Source organism: Sorex araneus, chromosome X (genome assembly GCF_027595985.1).
Source record: "Sorex araneus isolate mSorAra2 chromosome X, mSorAra2.pri, whole genome shotgun sequence".
Lineage (NCBI taxonomy): Eukaryota > Metazoa > Chordata > Mammalia > Eulipotyphla > Soricidae > Sorex > Sorex araneus.
In genome coordinates, this window is record NC_073313.1 from 213,057,113 (window position 1) to 213,077,882 (window position 20,770).

The window sequence follows — 20,770 nt, forward strand, 5'->3', positions numbered from 1 at the left end:
AAGAATAAAAACAAAGTAGAAGGAACACTTTCAAATGTTCATAATAAAAAACAGCTCAAAGATTTCCAATAATGTAATATGTACAGTATATATGAAATAAATTTTGTGTTTCAATTAATCTCTAATTGAAATATATTTAAACTTCAAATTAATTTTTAGTTAAGAAATTATTGAACTTGTTTTGTAATATGATATTTTTCCTAGCACAATCATGTTATATATATTCATCAAATAACTTAAAATCAACATTCCTACCAAAATAATCAGCATTATATTGACAGAATTATGCATGATTATTAACTTGAGGACAATAAACATATTTTATAAATATAATTTCACTTTCACTATACGGATGATGTATTATCTAAAAAGACTGAGGATTGAGATTTATTGAGTTAGTAAATATTACACACATTTTATTATTAAGCCCTGGTAAGCCCTGTACTACTTAGCTTTAAAATATAAATTAAATTTAATTACTTTTACTACCCACATTGCTAAACATCCCCAAGCTAGTCACTGCCACTATCATCCCATTGCTCATTGATTTGTTCGAGCGGACACTAGTAACGTCTCCGTTGTGAGACTTGTTACTGTTTTTGACATATTGAATACACCACAGGTAGCTTGCCAGGCTCTGCCCTGCGGATGGTAGCTTGCTGGACTCTCTGAGAGGTGTGGAGGAATCGAACCTGGGTTGGCCGAGTGCAAGGCAAACGCCCTGCAGCTGTGCTATCACTTCCTCAAAGCTAGTCAGTCTTTTGAAACACCCTTTGAGTAGACTTCACATTTTATCATTCTCAGAATAAAACGGAAACCTGTTCCTACATTGAAAGGGCCTGCAAGCTCAATGCCCCACTGCTGACCAGATCTTCCTGTTTTAGCAGAGTCCTCAGACACAGGTCAATTCACGGACCTCCCCACTGCTTCCAGATCTCACAAGTCTCTCCTCAAACCTGTGGCCCTTCATGTTTCTTCTCTCAGAAGGAGTGCTTCCTCCCTTTATGCAGGATTATACTCAAAAAGTCCCATCCTCCAGAAGGTTCCTGACCACCCAGTAGAAAACTGCACCATTTGACTCAGATTCCTTTTATGACTATTTTTCTTCCCGGCATGGATCACTATCTGATGTACCATTATCTCACTCTCCCAGTTTTTCGGAAAAGTACACTGGGCTTCAGAAAACTTAAGTCACTTGTCTGAGATAACAGAGTTAAAAAGAGATTACACTAGGGAAAAAAAATACAGGTCTGTCTCTGTAGTTCTACCAGGTCATTTCCTAAGTTCTAGACCAGGGTCAGCAAACTCTGGTAAGGTTCAATAAACAGTATAGGCATTGCAGGTTATACAGTCTTTGTGGAAACGATTTCAATCTTTTGTCACTGTAGTGAGAATGGTAAATGAAAGGGTATGGCTGAGTTTCAAAAAAATATACTTTATAAACTCTAGGGGCCTACCACTACTCTAAAACACATATTCATGGTTTAGATGAAGTAATAGTACTTATTAACATAATGATATTACATCCGTTACTTAGCAAAATATTTTTTTCTGGGTTGTGGGGGGAGGGGCACTAGGCCATACGGGGCTGTGCTTAGAGGTTACTTCTGGCTCTGTACTCAGAGATCACTCCTGGTGAGCTTGGGGGACCATATGGGATACCAGAGATTGAACCCAGGTCAGTCGCATTCAAGGCAAGCACTCTACCCACTATACCATCACTCCAGCATCAAGAGAAAACATCTTAATGTAAATGTGCCATTGAATACATCTCAAAGGCAGTGCCCACCTCCCACAACCCCACCCTACAATGACTGGATTGTGAATAAGTAAAATACGATTTGTTGTGTCAGAACTTTTATCACAGTGACTGGAAAACATAGCATAGGGTGAGATTTATTCAACTACTGACTTGTTGATGATGATTATTTTTTTACATCACTGAGTATTACGACCACGAGAAACAAGAGAAAACATGTAAGAGAAAACATATTCATTGAAGAGAATGCTGTGCGAGAATGCAGAGCCAGCATTGACTTCGAGTTCCCAAACTACTGGTAACGGGGCACATTCTGAAACAAAAGCAATGAACAACCTTTTCTTTTAAAAATGAGCAGGAGTAAATGACAGGCCACTGTAACTTCTGAGAACGTTAATAATAAATCCAGAAGTTGCTAAAATGCCTATCAGAAAACAAATCACAAGAGAGGGGTTATGGTTATATCATCCATTGATTGCTCTTCAAAACTTCCACTGATCCAAATCCCGCAGGTCCCAAACAGCTCATCTGTGACACACAGGAACATTTGGACGAAAGGAAGAACATGAGGTCATAAATAATGGACTTCTCACCTAACAGTTACTTCAACAACTTTACAGGGAAGAGTTTCCCCTCAGGCTGGGAACATATCTGACAGAAAATTGCTGTGACACCGATCTCTATACCCTTAAACACAGATCCTCTGGAAGGTGTGGACTTTCCAAACAAAGGAATCATTCTAGTAATGAAAAGTTTTAAGTCAAAGATTTATGAAGAATGAAGTAAGGGGTGTACTTAATTTAGGGAAAACCTCAGATGCATCTACTGGACAATAAACACTCTGTAATGGATAAAGCCAAAAACTTAGGACTCTACACTGGGCGAAGATCCAATCCTGGCTCTTTCCAACACTCTATACAATCTGCCTAAATTCTTTAGAACCGTTCAGTCTCAGTTGACCTTTGGGAATAAAAGTACTTCTCAAGATCATGATAAAATAAAATGACATAAGTTATATTGTGGGCTTAGCACCATGTCTGAATAATATTAGCACCTAATTATCTCAAATAAAACGTTAACCATTAAAACAGTTTCCCTTATTTCTCATTAAGCACTGTAAGTATAGGGCCCAGAGAAACAGGGCAGTATGGGTAGGGTGCTTGTCTTGCATGTAGCCATCCTGACTTGATCCACAGAACTGCATATGGTACCCTAAGAATCTCTCGGAGTGATAAGAAATAAGCCCTGAGCAACACTGTATATGGTCCTAAACCAAACACACAAAAAAAACAAACAAAAAGGTCATTGTTTATTTTTTAATTTATTTTCAAGTATAGGGTCCAAGGAGATAGTTTCGAGGTTGGAACTATGCACGTACATTGCATGCACAGGGACCTGAATTTGAACAGTACTGCATGGCCTTTCCGGACTCCAGCATCTCCAGGTGTAGCCCTGGAAGCCTCTAACCACTGCAGGAATGACCCCAGGGGTCTTCAGTACCATTCAGACTTAATCCTGTGCATCACTGGGATTCTAGCATTGAATTGGTCCAGCCCAGTGGCTGAGTATCATCAGGGGTGGTTCCAGGGACCCTGGACATTGCTTGGGACAATCCCCAAATAATAATAAAATTCCTGATCTTTCTTCATATATTACTATTTTTTTAAACTATTTTATGTAATTGCAAAATTTTTCCCAAACTGGCCTGACCTTTACTCTTCATTATATTTGCTTCATTGGGGGGAAGGGATTTTGGGTCACATCTAGCGATGCTGAGGAGTTATTCCTGGCTCAACATTCAGGAATTACTCCTGGAGGGGCTTGGGAGACTATATGGGATGCTGGGGGTCAGCTGCGTGCAAGGAAAATGCCCTACCTACCCTCTGTACTAGTTCTCTGGCCTTTATTTGCTTCATTTTTGAATAATCACAAAGTCAATATCACTTCCAGGAGTGGTTTTTAACTTACTTTTGTTGAAAATAGATAATCTCTCTTATTCAACTCATTTAACTTGAATTTTCCCATAGAAACTCTTTTGTGGAAACCCTGTTTAGGTTTTTTTTGTTTGTTTTTTTTTCCATTTCAGATCATAACATTTTCAATAATATTTTAAGAAATCAAACTGTTTACTAGGTGCTGTCAACATGCAAGGGACCACAAGATAGTTCCATGAGGAATACGAGGAAATTGCGATCCAATCAAAGACTTTGCAATTCTAGGTGCTTATTAAATGTTAATTTGTCAGCTGCTAAAGTCACCGAAAATACAGCTCTTCAGTCAACACCCGGAATGGATTAGAAATGCGTAACAGGAACATCAAAAGTCCTGGTGCTTTGAGGAAAAAGAGAAGAGATGGGAGAGAACATTAGATTGACCTGAGCAGCTTTCTCGGATCAGGTCACCAGTGCCACTGTCTTACCAGCAAGGGCAGAGCTTATTACCCACGTAAGCTCCCAGCTGAGTATGATGGTAAATGCCTTCATGCTTTCAGATCCACTAGCCAAAGAGGTAAGTTAGTTAAACATGGCATATTATCTTCAATCATTTCCAAACCTTCGGAATAAACTTCATTTCCCCACTAATTCAACCTACAAGAATACACTAAAACAAGAGTAGTCAGCAAATTTCCCAACTTAGGTCACTCATGAGAAGCTAGAGCACAGCCCAATCAATGAAAGGCATTTACCACCTGGATCTGTTGCTGCAAACTGAAACCACTTCCTGAGAGTCAAAAATAAAATTACCTGAAGCATTAAGACTACTGTTTTCACCACATTCCACTGTGATTTTCTGCCATCCACAATCACCGTAAATCCTCTAGCTTTGCACTTCTCACTGAAATGAAACAAAATTATAAGTTATAAGATATTAGAACAAGCCTCATATTTAATACTTCACGGTCCTAAGAAAATCTACAGCTTTATCTTTCATAAGGAAGCATTAATCTAACAGTTTATTTTTATATTGTCAATAAATAAATTCTCTTATTTTCCTGATGAACTGACTTTTAGCATTTTAGGAACTTGACAATGTGCAATCTAATCAGGCAAGAAAAGTATTCTAGAGCTGAAGAGACTTTAGTATAGCGGTTAAGGCTGATGCCATGCATATCACTAACGCTGGTTCAATCCCCAGCACCATGCAGTTCCCTCAGCATTGGGCACCATTGGATATAACTCTGAAGCACCTCTCCCCTCCACCTCCCCTCATCCCAGCAGCACCAAGGTGACTTGGCAATCCCAATCCCTGGCATGGCAAGGACAAAGCAACATTATAGGAACAGAGCAGCACTATATCCCTGGGCCCAAATATTGTACCACTAGCCTGGTTGACCAAGAATCACAGGAGCAGGTAGGGGGTGGGGTGGAAGGCAAATAAAAAAGAATCATCATGTGGGCCCTTCAGGCCTCCAAAACATTGTTTGTGAGACTCTCTTTTGCCCACCCAAAAAAATTCTAAAACATGGAAAGTCAGTGTTTTTTTTTTTTCAAAAGAGAAGAAATCAAAGCAGATTTCAAATAGTCTCTAGCTTTCCAATGTCTTCATCTGTACAACGGGATATGAATAAGAAAGATAACTCATGATAGCCAAGAATGAATGTAGTTGTTATCTCTCCTTCCTGTCAGAAGTATAAGGTTTGGAAAGTGGATGCTTAAATAGGCTACATATATGGTAAGTTATTATTAAAACATTGGAAATGGGTACCTTGGAACTGTCCTGGAGAAACACAGTGAAATGACACAGTCTTTGGTGTATATACTTGTCAAAATTTGAATACACTCTGATTTACCTGCTCTCACATTACATTCTCAATCAGTTCACTAGCAAAATATTTAATGCTAAAAATGTATTTTGCCATTTTTATATTTTTTATTCAAGTTCTCACTACTTCCTATGTCCTAGAAATCTACCATAGTAAAATACAATATTTAAATAGAAAACTCCATCCTATAGACCAAAACCATATTGTTTTACTGTTTTAATAAAAGCAGCTTAATGCAAGGATCTCAGTAGGCTCTCCTCAAAATGGAAGAAATGGCAGCCTGGTGGCAGAGCAAGGATTTGATTATGAAAGGTAAATTACATACATTATACAAAAACAAACCAAAACAAAACAAAAAATAGCAGGTCCTTTCTGGGAATTTTAATTCAACAGTTCAGGGAACTTTACTAATCCTTCCTTACTCCCTCTAAGCATCCATATCAATCTCAAGAGAGTTCCTGAGGAAGTAATATCCAATTCTATTAAGAAGCAGTGAGGTCATCAGAATAAGCATACTACAGCTAAAAAATCTGGAAGACATAGAGGTATCTGTATTAGCAACGACAGAGGTTCAGCTTCCAAAGAAAACAGAAAACACATTCAAAGGGTATATTCAAAACAAAGCATATACCATTACAAAAAAACTATATCATTAGAAAAAAACTTCTACGCCCTCTGCCCAGATAAGATCTGGAGCTGTCGCGCGTGAAATGGACCCTCTGCTCCTAAAGACTATAATCCAAGAGGTCTTCTAACTCATTTTGGCACCCGGAGCGGCTTCTTACAGAAACACATCTAGACTGTGAACTGAGCTAAAATATCAGAAATCCAAAACCTCATAGGGCCTTCATTCTCAGCAATGAAAAGAAATTACTAAATGATGCCGTCTCAGCAGGCCTGATTGTTGGGGGAAAATTCCAAACAATAATAGTGAGTTCTCTATTGAAATATTGAATGCATTCAAGGTATAGAGAGAATAAAGTGAAGATCATTAGCTAGTTAGGTGGGAGGTGGGTAGGAGGGGGGTATATTGGGGTTCTTGGTGGTGGAACATGTGCACTGGTGAAGGGATGGGGGTTTAATCATTACATGACTGAGACTTAAACCTGAAAGCTTTGTATTTTTTCGTGGTGATTCAATAAAATAAAAACTTAAAAAAAATTTAAAAAGACAAAACTCCTACACAAATGTCTGTAGTTGTATAATCAAAAAAGTCAGTAGTAGAAGCAATTCAAATGTCCATTAACTGAAGAATGAAAGAACAAGATGAGATATACCCAGATTACTGCATATTGGCCAACATACTGCATAATGGCCAACATCCAGAGACTTAAAATCAAGCTCTCAGAAGAGAACGACACAGAGAGTCTTTTGCCCTCGAGCCTGGCTGTCTTCCCCGGGGGCCCCTCGGAGGGGATGGGCTCCAGCTTCCCTCCCCGACCTGAGCAGAGCCCCCACGGCTGAAGACCTCTGGAGTCTAGCCGCAGCCATGCTCAAGGCCCTTCTCCACACATTCGGATGAGTCTCATGCATGAAGGTACTGGCAGAGGAACACAGGTGTGTGGACGCAGGACTGAGACTTCCAAGCCTGTTCGAATTGGGACTGGGCCTCTTCTGCACAGATTTCCCATTTTCCAGTAGCTAGGCGGTCACACCCAGGACTGCCCCCGCCCCCCTTGGCGCCGTGTAATCCCACCAACAGCCCACATCCAGAGACTTAAAACCAAGTTCTTGGAAGCACAAGGCCGAGGGCGGAGCGACATCTTATAGGCAAGCTACCAAGAGTTTCCTGCCCACATGGGAGAGTCTTGCAAACTCCCCAGGTGTATTCATATGCCAAAACCAGTAACAATGCAGGGTCTTATTCCCCTAACCCTGAAAGAGCCTTGGGAAGGACAAGTAAAGAGAGGCTTTTAAAATCTCAGGGCTAGGACTGACGAATGGAGGTGTTACTGAGAAGGCTCGAGAAATTTGACAATCAACAGGATGATGATGATGATGATATGCTGATGACTGCCTATTACTCAACAACAAAAAGGATTAAAGTACTGACACATTCTACAACATGAAAATACCTTAAAAATAAGATGCTAAGGAAAAACAGTCACCGGCAAAATGCCACACATTGTACAATTTCATTTCTGTGTAATGTTTGAAACAGATAAACCCATAGAAGCAGAATGTGAATTAGTGGTCACCATGAGTTGGAAAGGGGAAGAACGGGAGTGACTGCCAATTGGTGTAGGATTTCTTGGACACCTGATAATAATGTTCTGGATTTTAGAGAACAATACTCATCAAACCTCACTAATGATGGAAAAACACTTAATGATTACTTAATTTAAAAGTATGGCTTTTATGATATGTAAATGATCTCATTTTTAAAAAAAACATCTAAGTGCCCTATTTTTAAATGTTGCAATATAGCACAAAGTACTGTTTTGAATATAGCACAAAGTACTGTTTATATGGGGGTGGGCACTGAGGGGCGTGATGAGCTAAACAGCTCAGGACTTATTCCTGGTTCTGTGCTTAAAGATCAATCCTGGCAGGGCTTGAGGGATGATACGGATGCCAGGGATCTCAACCAGGTTGCCACATGCTATCTCTCTGGCCCAAGTGTTGTCTAGATTTTTTTTTCTTTTTGGGTCACACCTGGTGATGCACAGGGGTTATTCCTGGCTCTGCACTCAGGAACCACTCCTGGAGGTGCTCAGGGGACCATATGGGATGCTGGGAATCGAACCCAGGTCGGCCGCATGCAAAGCAAACGTCCTACCTGCTGTGCTATCGCTCCAGCCCCTGTTGTTTACTTTTTAATAAGTATTTTTTTTTTAGGAGGAAAAATGTGAGACAATCAAATGATCATTTCCGGATGAATAGCAGCCTATAAAATCTTGTTAAAAGTAAAGCTGACTCTGATGACTAACTATGGACTCATATCATCATCATCATATCATCATCATCATCATCATCATCATCATCATCCCGCTGATCATTGAATTTCTCGAGTGGTCTCAGTAACGTCTCCATTCGTCCTAGCCCTGAGATTTTAGAAGCCTCTCTTTACTCGTCCTTCCCAATGATGCTGCATTGGGGGCTCTTTCAGGATTAAGGGAATGAGACCCAGTATATGTATATGGACTCATATATAGGTGAAAAAATATGCTGGATATCCCCATCAAGACTTCTAGGAAGGCCCTCCCAAGATTTAAGGGTGCACAAGTCAAGAGAAGAGCTGACTGGGCAGCTCAGCTGGCCGTTGAGCAGCCAGTGGTCAAGAAAGTGGCAGCAGTTCAGGCATTGTGCAGTCCACCAGGAGAAGAGCAGCAGGGAAAGACAAAGCTGCCCTCCCTAGGAGGAAAGATTTACCAAGCAGGATTAGAGCCAAAAGAAGCATATCATTCCCCTAAGGGGACACTCTCTAGGCATCAGCATTTGCATCTCTAAGTCATTGTTCACATAATCATTTTATTAAACAAAAAAGTTTTACACAGTCTTTTATATCTCAAAGCACAGTGTAAATGAATCTATACATAAAGGGGAAGAGAGTAATGAGGCTTGCAAATTCCATCTGCAGTAATATTAAAGGCATGAGACACTCTAAATTTATCTTTCAGGGCACTTAAAATACCCTAATCATAATTTCTCATATCTTAGCACAATAGATAATAAATATAGAAACAATCCAAAAGTACTATTTCAGAACTCCAGACCAAGTTTTCTTTTAGTAACTCAAAAGGAATGCAATATTTTTATAAGTGGAGCAATGATTTAAACTGTTTTTGGCAACATTTAATTTAGAAGAATGCTTTTATACCCTTTATAAAGGGCATTTTGAAAGAGCGGTGTTGCTATTAGTTATAATAATAAATCCCTATATTATTCACAAGTTTATAATCATATTTTAAGAATAATATACAAATCTGTGAAAACCCTCTCTATGTGTTCATACTCTATTAGAATCTCTTTTATTTATTTTTTTATCTATTTGAGCCACACTGGCTCAGAAGATATTTGCCTGCTCAGTGTTTGGGGACATGGTTTCTCTGGGACCATATGATACTGGAGATCAAACCAGCACTCGGAGTATGCAAAGCATGTGCTTGTCCTTTGAGCTTTCTCTTTAACCCCTATTATAGAACTGTTACAGGGTGAGGTGCTGAATTTAAACGTCTATGTAAAAGGTGGTTTTTCACAAGATTGAGGTTGTGCTGATATTCCATTAACTCTATAACTGGATGGTTAACATGTTCCTTTGCACTAGAAATGCTATGATTTAAATTCTAAGATGAATGCAATGCTGGAAATAGTCTTAAAATATTTTCAAGGTTTCCCTTAAAATACATTGTCACAAAATTATTTTCATACAGCAATTTACTGCTGTAACATATATATGCAGGTAAAATGTGAATGAATAAAGTTATTAATATACAGGGCATTGTGATTTTATCACAGGTAACTGAAACACAGCAGGATAGGTCTATAAGTGCAGGACCAAACCTCCTCTTTTTAAAAAAAAAAAAAATTTTACTGAATCACTGTGAGATAGATCCTTACAGACCTTTCATGATTAGGTTTTAGTCATACAGTGTTTCAACACCCGTCCCTCCAGATGTGTACATTTCCCAGCACCAGCCTCCCCAGTTTCCCTCCCATCACCCCCCACCCCCCCAGACTGACTCAATGATAGGCGTTTTTCCTTTTCTTCTCTCTCTTTCCCCCCCTCATGTCCCCCCCACTCTTTTTGGCATTGTGGTTTGCAATATAGTCAAATTTTCCCTTGAATTCTGGTTTGCTACAAGCCTTTAGTCAATACCATTCTTATGCTTCAGTCCCCTGGTATGTAAGGTAGGGAACATGGATGACAGCACTTATTTTAAATGAATTGACAATGTACTTAAATGTACTATATTCTAATATAACCCTCTTAATAGCCTTCATCCATAAGTACTCAGGTCATTTAGTATTCAAGATACCAAACGAGGGCTGAGGACACTGTTCAAAGGGGTGGATTGCTTGCTTTCTGTGCTTTAAGCCTTGAGTTCCATCCCAGGCACCACATGAGCCCAAGTACTATGGGTATAGGCTTGGTGACCACCTGCAACTGCCTGACTTGAGCACCAAACTTTCAGGTTTCTATTCCTAGGTCAAGTCAAACTGGGAATGGCCCTTACCCCATCCCAGCACTGCTAGGAGACCCCACACCTCAAAATTAATAAAATCCTAAATGGAAGGCAAAACCAGATAAGACAACTGTCTTATACATCAAAAAGTTTCTACTGAATTAGCAACTTTTGCATATTTATATGAGTTTCCCACAAAATGGAAGATGCTCTATATTTATTTATGATTGTCAGTTACCAGGTCCAGTCAACCCATGTTTCAATAAATAGCACTCTGAAGAAATGGTAGTAGTAAAAAAAAAAAAGATTGGAAGGCAGAAACCTATACACTTTGACTACTGATAACTGACTTTGTTGGTTGTACTGTACAGACATAAGAAAAATACAAGTTATTAAAGATTTCCCCCCAATGAAATTAAAACAGATAAAAGGTAGGGAGAAAAGTACTTTAATTAATATCTACCTTATGTTCACAGACATTGCCTTATTTAACATTACTAGGGTAACAGCATACTTTCAAAAGTAAAATTTTTAAAAATTGACTAAAAATTTTAAAGATTAAGCATGTTGTGATTCGATGCAGAATCAGAAACATCAGTGTGATATTTTAGTATACAGAACTAGAAACATCTGGGAAGTAACTACATGTGTCATTTAATGTGAAGGAGGAAGAGAAAAAGCAGGAAGAATATGAACAAGGGCACCAGAGCAATAATACAGCGGTGAGGGTGCTTGCTGTGTATACGACTGACCCGGTTCGGGTCTCTGACACCCCGGAGCCGAGCCGGGCGTGGACTCTGATACTGGTGATGGGATTGGTGTTCAAAAATTGTACACCTGGAATTTGATGATGGATGACTTTATAAAATCACTGTACTATAAATAACTTTGTAAATCACAGTACCTCAATAAAAATATATTCTTAAAAAATATGAGTAAAGGAACCAACTATTAATTAGGGAAAGTATCTTCCCTTTTTTTTTTTTGCTTTTACTTTTCCACCAATAATACTGGGGTAGTTCAAAATAATATTTTGAAGATTAAATCAAATTGAAGTACTTAAAACTAAGTGTCTAGTAATAGAATTGTTTTAGAAATAGTAGCTGAATAGGGTGTCGAATCTTATTCCTTGTCTTGGCATATCAGTTAGGGAGTCAGAAAGACTGTTCTTGGAAGCAAAGAACTAGTTGTTTCAGTCTTGTATGCCATGGTCTGCAATGTCTGCATGGGAGAAGATTCTAAACTGAATTCACCATGCAGAAACAGAGAGTCGCTCTCAGAAGTCTGAGGGATGGTGAAACTGTTGTTTTAACTCCTGCACTCGTATGTGAACAGAGAGTAAAGTAGGGACAGGGAAATGAGCTTGGTTAACACTATACTGGTCCAACTTGAGAATTCAGCCAACCTTCTGTGTGGGCCTGGAAATATGAGATCGGAGCAGAATGAACAAAAAAAAATTCTGAAAGTGCATGGCAGAGAGAGAAAATATTGTTTTCATTGTCACATCATAAAATGTCAATGGATATTTGTTAAGGGAATGAAATGAATATTAAAAGATCACACATCAATAGCATAAAGCCTGTTTACAGAACCAAGCTATGGTAGCTTCAGAAGGAACTCCAAGGCCAACACAATTACATCCCTTCCCTCAGCTAAAAGTATATTTATTGAAGAGAGAAAGGAAGGCATCAGCTCATATTTTCTTGGAAGCCTGTCCACTATGAAAATAAACCACTGAGGTTACTGAGAGAAAGAAGGGAACAGTAAGGCTGGGAGGAGTCAACATAAACACTAATGCAAAAAAAGAACCCCAAAAATATCAGTGCATGGGGACCAGAGTGGTAGTGCAGCGGGTAGGGTGTTTGCTTTGCACGTGGCCGACCCAGGTTCGATCCCTGCCCTGGCATCCCATATGGTCCCCCTGAGCACCACCAGAAGTAATCCCTGACTGCAGAGCCAGAAGTAACCCCTGAGCATCACTGGGTGTGACCAAAAATGAAAAAAAACACGAATAATAACAGAATGGGCCAACTCAGTCACATCTTCATGACAGTACCTTTAAGAAAAAATATCAAAGATCAGTTAAAGGCATTATAGTCATACGTTGCTACAGACAAGTGAAGGTGGGGGAAGGGCCACTACAGTGTAAGTGGAATGAAAGGAAATAAAGGGTGGGAATAAGCAAAAGGGGCTGTGGATCTTCATGCCCAAAGGTTTTATATGTCTAAATTCTGAGTAAAGTTTTTGGTGGACAAATTGTCCATAAAAAGTTTTACAGAATAAATAGTTCTATAGAATATAGACCCCATGGAATATTAGCAGTTATAAAAAATCTGAATATGGAATTAAGATTATAATCTTATCATTTTAGAGAATTCTAGAAGAAAAATAATCTATTTCCTGACATGACATATCATTACGATCATTTCTATGACTCTGTTCTACAATTCTTTCATTCTACCCATAAATATGCATTTCTGAACACTTAAAAGTATCCAGAATATTCATAATGTGAATAATAAGGATCCCATAATCCCATAACAGACTTGGACCTATGTGTAAATCCAGCAGAAGGGAACAGGAAAATCTATCTAAGAAGGCTCTCTCCCTACACGGGCTGGGGCTTAGCAGTCAGGAGCAGGACTGAGCTCTAACCCGGACACCACAGCCAGGTGTGCATGGTGCTAGAGGCCCTCAGTACAGCTTGGCTGGTTACTTGAGCAGTACTGCATTGCTGGGAATGAGCGTTAAACCATCCAACCTGGGGTTAAGAAACACAACTTGCATGTGGATGACTCTGGCTCAATCACTGGCACCATATATGGCCCCCTGAGAACTATTGGGAGTGGCCGCTGAGCGATCCAGGAATAAAATCTGAGCACTACTGGGTCTGGTCCAACCCCTAAAATACAACATCCAGCCTGATGGACCGGTATCAGTAGGCTGAGTAGTCAGAGCACTGCATAAAGGGTCCCAAAATAAATTAATAAAAGGGCTCCTTACAAAGGAAATACTGAAGGGGCTGGAATGATAGCACAGCAGGTAATGTCCTTGCCTTGCAGGCAACTGACCTGGGTTCGATCCCCGATATCCCATATGCTCCTGCAAGGCGATAAGGAGTGAACCCTAAGTGCAGAGACATGAGTAAGCCCCTAGCACCACCAGTGTGACCCAGAAAACAAAACAAACAACGGAAATACTGAAAAAGAACAAGGTTGAGAAACACTGATGTATACGTCATGCCACATGAGTTTTTTAAAAGTAGACCATCTCTGTATCAAAAAATAACATTTTATGTCATAGTATTTTATTTATATCATTTATATAGGATGCAGAATCTCCTGCCCCCGCACCAGGCTGTCTTCACTGGGGCGCCTCGGAGGTGGGCAGGTTGAGTTTCCCTCCCCGCCCCCAGCAGAGCCCCAGCAGCCAAAAACCTCCAGAACCCAGCCACAGCCATGCTCAAGGCCACTCTCCACACGTTCAGAGGAGCCTCACTCATGAAGGAACTGGCAGAGGAACCCAGGTATGAGGGACCTGGGGTTGAGATCTCCAAGCCTGCTCGGATCGGGACTGGGCCTCCTCCACCCAGACACCCATTTTCCAGTAGCTTGGCAGTCACACCCAGAAACTGCCCCGGCGCCACATAATCCCATCAACGGCCAAGATCCAGAGACTATAAAACAAAGCTCCCAGAAGCGCATGGCTGCTTTGAGGCCGTGCGACCTCTTATAGTCTAAGCCACTGATGTACCTAAAGCAGCTCACATATTTTTGGTTTTAACATACTTGCTTGCATTCTCTTATATACATTCTCCATCCCTCTCGGAAAGCCCAGCAAGCTACCAAGAGTATCCCACCTGCATGGCAGAGCCTGGCAAACTCCCCGTGGTGAATTTGCTATGCCAAAAACAATAACAATAACAGGTCTCATTCCCCTGACCCTGAAAGTGCCTCCAATATGCACTGTTGGGAAGGACGAGTAAGGAGAGGCTGTCAAAATCTCAGGGCTGGGACAAATGATGACGTTACTGGCGCCTGCTCAAGCAAATGAATGAACAACAGGATGACAGTGATACAGTGATCATTTATATAATGCTTTATATTATGTATTATATATTTACTTTATAACATTTCATGTCATATATATTTTATTCTGTGCACATTTTGAAATGGTAAAATTATATGAAATAAAGATCTACTTGTGAGATTTTGATTATTGATAATATCAGTATTTATGTTTTACTTTTTGGGCCATTCATGGCTGTGCTCAGGACTTACCCTATTTCTGTGCTCAGGAATCATTCCTGGAGGTGCTCACAGAATACATGCGGTGCTGTATATCAAACCAGAATCACTGTATGCAGGCAATAAATAGCTTTACCCCTGTACTTTCTTTCTGACATCATTTATTTTCCTTAATGAAAAGTCTTGCAGCATATTTAATTTTTCTTGCATCTACCTCTATAAGAAAATCTTGAATTTAATTCTGTATTACAAAATAAGCTCATAATTTTTAATCCTTCTATTAAGTATAAAATGCATAGCATTAACTAGGAAGACAAAAAAAAAAGTCCACCATTTTCTTTTACCTCTCCTTAATGTTAACACTCAGGCTGACCAAAATTTCTCTTCATTGTCCTTTATTAATGAGTATGACTAACTCTTTAGGAAATAGCCCTTTAGTGACCTTAATATCAGAACTGAGTCCTTCAGGTACGTAGAGGAAAGCATAGGCAAAACTCTCTATGACACCGAAGTTAAAGACATCTTCAAAGATGAAGAGGAATCACTGACCAAGCAAGTGGAAGCAAAGATAAATAAATGTGACTATATTAAAAAATTTTCTGTTCCTCAAAGGAAATAATGACCAGGAAAAAAGATAACTACCAGATGGAAAAAAATTATTTATCCAACACTTATCTGATAAAGAGTTAATATCAAAGATATATAAGGCACTGGTAGAACTTTACAAGAAAAATACATTCAACCCCATCAAACTATGGAAGAAGAGATGAATAGACACTTCCTCAAAAAAGAAATATAAATGTTGGGGCTGGAGCGATAGCACAGCGGGTAGGGCGTTTGCCTTGCACACGGTCGACCCGGGTTCGATTCCCAGCATCCCATATGGTCCCCTGAGCACCGCCAGGAGTAATTCCTGAGTGCATGAGCCAGGAGTGACCCCTGTGCATCACCAGGTGGGACCCAAAAAGCAAAAAAAAAAAAAAAAAAAAAAAAGAAATATAAATGTTTAAAAGGCATATGAAAAAATGTTCTGCATCATAAATCATTAGGGAAATGTAAATCAAAACAACAGTGAGATATAACCTCATATCACAGAGAAGAGACTGGCACACATCAAAAAGAACAAGAATAACTTGTGTTGGAGTGGCTGCAGAGAGAAAGGGATTCTCATTCACTGCTGATGGGAAAGTCAACTGGTCTAACCCTTCTGGAAAGCAATATGGATATTACTAAGAAATTTAAGAATTGAGCTTCCAGTGACCCAGCAACTCCAAGTCTCAGAATATACCAAAAGTTCCCCAAAAAATAAAATGGAGAAAAGACATTTGTACCCTTATGTTCCCTGCTATCCACAATAGCCAAATCTGGAAACAACCCAAGTGTCCACGAACAGATGACTGGATAAAGAAACTATGGTATAAACACAGCACTGTAGCACTGTCATCCTGTTGTTCATTGATTTGCTCGAGTGGGCATCAGTAATGTCTCCATTGTGAGACTTGTTGTTACTGTTTTTGGCATATCGAATACGCCACGGGTAGCTTGCCATCCTCTCCCATGCGGGTGGAATATTCTTGGTAGCTTGCCAGGCTCTCTGAGAGGGACAGAGGAATCGAATCTGGGTCAGCTGCATGGAAGGAAACGCCTTACTCTCTGTGCTATTGCTCCAGTCCATGGTAGAAACATAGAGTGGGATATTACTCAGCCATAAGACAAAAGTCATGAAATTTGCTGCTACGTGGAAGGACCTAGAGAGTAATATGCTGAGTGAAGTTAGTCAGAAGGAGAGAGAGCAACACAGAATGATCTCTCTCAAATGCAGGATATAAAGAATCATAATGGGGGAATAACAAATACCAAAGGCAATGAAAACAAAGAACACATGAAAACTGGTATTCAGTGGGAAACATGCTACTTGAGGGCGCTGGGGAAAAGGACAGGGAGGGGGGAACATCTACAGTGAAGGGAAGCATTCAAAAGAGAGGAAGAGGTAATGCTGAAAGATGGTCAAGTGTTACCATTTGAAAGCCTATCAGCAGCAGTACTGTAAACCACATGCAAAAATGTATTGAAAACAAATTGCCTCTTGAAAAAGCAGGGTGGGAAGCAAATGGATTGGGATCGGGAGGGGCCCACTGGTGAAGGGATTGGTGTTGAAACACGGTATGCCTGAAACCCAAGCGTGCATAACTTTGTAATTTTATGCTGACTAAATTAAATAAATAAGCAGATAAATAAATTTATAAAATGTTAACAAAACTGGTTAGTATTGAACTCTAGAGAGAACTGGACATTGGGAGTCCCTAAACAAACTCAGTGATCAGACATGGCTAACATGACTCCATGCTTTCTTTGCCCTATCCTTAAGAACCAATGTGAAACCTACATTAACCTATGAGAAAAAGAGTCATCAGGCTAGGGGCACAAGGTAAGTGCTACATGTAGAACTCCTCAGTTTAGGTTCAAAGTTTGGCACCACATGGTCCCCTCCCTGAGCATTATAGGGTATGGCCCAAACACTGAAAGAAAAAAATTATCAGGAAATGTCCTCATTTTCAACTTCAAATATATATCTAGGGGCCAGAGAGATAGTACAGGGATTAAAGCACTTGCTTTGCATGTGGCTAATCCTTGTTCATTCCCCAGTATCACAATGGTATCCTAGTACCATACACAGCTATAGTGAGCCCAATAGGTAAATTTAAAGACAGTTCTGGGTGGGGCCGGAAAGATAATATACATGGGTTAGGATGATTGTGGGCCTGTGGAAGACTAGTTCAATTCCTGACACCACATGCAGTGACCTTCGCCAAATCACCATTAGGTATGTTCACCCCACACCCCCACAAAAAAAAGACAAAATAAAAACAAAACTAAAAAACTATTCTTAAGTGTAAAGAGGAAGTAGATAAATGAATAGATGTGATAAAATGCAACGTTGGTTGGGGCAGAGAACTGTTTCCAACTCTTTTACCTTTTGTTTTGCTTTCAAATTTTTCATAGTGAAATGTTAAAGGGGATCTCCAGGTAAAAGCAGTTTTGAATAGAGGGCATCCTGAAGAGGACAAATCCATTCTTGAGACTGCAGGAAGTAAACTGCTCTCCCGTAATGAAGAGTTGAAAAACACTGCAGCTCCCTAATGAAGTGGCAGGCACTGACAGAGCTGACACCTACATTTTAAATGTCAGAGTCAGTCACGGAGGCTGATCTGAGAAAGTTAAGAAAGGAGGCTAACGAATTCCATTTTCACAAATATTTGAGACATTCCAGAGTCAGCAAAACAGTGATCAAAAAGGAAGCGCCCAGTTATCTATTTTGCCTTGTTAGAACGAGCTCTTTCATCTTGCTTCAACTGAAAGCTTCTCTCCCAGTTGGCAATGTGTAGATAAACAAAACATGATTCATAATTTACACTAGAGCTACATTATTGTAACTGAGGTCCCCAAATTTGTCTGGCCTACTACTCCCTTTTTAGGGAAAATAAAAGCATTTAGCACCCCCTTTTCCCCTGCCACAACTCTACCTTATTAAAGCAAACAAGAAGACAGGGTCCCCCTCCTCATTATCCCAAGACTGCCACCAGCATCCAGGATTCCCCAAGGGGATGGGTACCAATCACCCACTTTTAGAAACACTGAAGATTTCTCGGTATGAGAATGAGAGGGGAAGGGAGAGAAAGAGAGGGGAAAGAGAAGAAATAAGAGGAAGGAAAAGAGATTGGTGGCAGAAAGAGTATCGTGAGTAAAGTGGTCTTCCCTGTGGCAGACTCCAGTTTGATTACAGACATCACAAGCGGTCTCCTGAGCACAGAGCCAAAACAAGCCCCTGAACTACACCAGATATGGCCAAAACACACCTTCCCCCAGAGAAAAGAAAAGAAAGAGGAAGTGAGACAGATAGAGGGAGGTAATGAGGAAGACACAGGAAGTAAGAGCAAAAGGAAACAGGAAGAGAAAGAGGAAGAAAGAAAAAGCAAGGGAGAGGGAAGGTTAAGAAAGATAATTCTAATAGTGCAGGCAATTCTGAAACCTACTCTACCCTCCCTACTTCCTGTTGCATAACCCAGATGTGCAGACAAGACTTGAGTGAACATGCTGGTCCCCATCCTCTTACGGTGAGAGCATTCCTAAGAGCTGCTAGCATACACAAATATGCAGGTTCTTTTTAAAATTTTGTTTTGGAGGCCATAACCAGTAGTGCTCAGGGCTTAGCTCATAGCTCTGTACTCAGGGCTGATACCTAGTGAGGTTTGGAGACTACATCACGGGTGCCAGGGATCAAACTGGAGTCAGGCATGTGCAAACACCTTAACCACTGCACTCTCTGGCCCAAATATTCTCTTATAACCTAGCACAAACCAACTGTGTCTTCTGAAGCTCAGTCTCAGTGACATATTCCAATGTTAGAGGAAGACATCATTTTCATGGAAAATTTGTGTGAATTTTTAATCCTTCCTTAGGCAGTTTTAAGGGAATTCTACAAGTAATTCACATTATATTCCAACTCCAGAACCTCTTTTTACCTAAGATGCAAGCACACTGTACTCCAGAGCATGAAAAGTTCTTAATTGGCGGCAGAAATTATAGATTCCAGTCCTCGCTCAACACCTAACTAGTCATATGATCATAAGTAAATAACACTGAGTCTCAATTATAATATAAGGTAGTTTGGTTCAGATTGTCTCCAAGTTTCCTGAAACTTCTATTTTTAGTTTCTTTGTTTTTCTGAAAATTTATTTTTAAAATTGAATCACTGTGAGATTCAGATACAAAGTTGTTCATGATTGGGCTTCACTCATATAATGTTCCAACACCTGTATCTTCACCATTGTACATTTACCATCACCAATGTCCCTAGAGTACATTTGCCACCTCATATACACACCCCCACCTCCTATGGAAGGCACTTTTCTTCTCTCTCTCTCTCTCTCTCTCTCTCTCTCTCTCTCTCTCTCTCTCTCTCTCTCTCTCTCTCTTTCTCTTTCTCTCTCTCTCTCTCCTTCCATATTCGGATTATGACTTGCAATAGAGATGATGAAAGGTTATCCTGCATATACCTTTATCACCTTTCAGTGCTCAGTTCTTGTCCAGAGTGACCCCTGACACACTTAACATCTATACAACCACGAATAATGTTTCCTGCTTTTTCAGAATGATGAGTAACTCCAATTAGCTATCAGTGGATCAAAGAATTAACAAGGCCATTCAAAACTAGTATATCAGACTGTGAAGTCTCCTAATTGTCCTTTCTAGAGGAGTGAAAACTTCGAAAGTTATGAATGAAAGACCTATTTCGCTAACACTTAAAAAGTAAAAATTTAAATTACTGAGCAGTGGAATCACCAAATGACAGACCAATTTTAGAAATAGGCATTCCTCAACAAATACCCAAAGACAACGGAAACAAAGAACATGAGGACTGGTATTCAGTGGGAAACATGCCACACACATACCATACCATATATACACATATACATACATATATATATATATATATACATACATATGTAAAATACAGAGACTGATGGGTGGGAGGCAAATGGAAATTGGGAGGAGCATTGGTAGACAGAAGTGGACACTAATTAAGGTATGGATGTTGAAACATTATATTCCTGAAACCCAATCATGAAGATTTGTAACTCAAGGTAACTAAATTGCTTTTTTAAGTAAGAAATAGGTGTTCCTATTACACCTCTGGCAGCACATACACAGTGTGTATGACATCAAAGCCTTGGTTCTTGATGCTATTGATTAAACACATGCATTTTCACTTCTTTATAGAGCTGAAATAATACTAGTGGAACTAGAAAATAATACTCAGCTTTTCTGATATGGAAAATCAGGGGGGAAATGTTGTTGGAAATAATTTCAACCT

General features: G+C 39.8%; 1 protein-coding gene across 5 annotated transcripts in view; it reads right to left on the minus strand.

The window, feature by feature from the left end:
• The window catches only part of SESTD1 (SEC14 and spectrin domain containing 1), a 126,772-nt gene that overhangs the window by 61,950 nt on the left and 44,052 nt on the right, over positions 1 to 20,770 (minus strand). For all 5 annotated transcript variants that reach the window (XM_055121591.1, XM_055121592.1, XM_055121593.1 and 2 more), the window contains one exon: positions 4,504 to 4,594. In XM_055121591.1, coding sequence (XP_054977566.1) covers positions 4,504 to 4,594 — 91 coding nt within the window. The remainder of the gene's footprint in view (positions 1 to 4,503; positions 4,595 to 20,770) is intronic.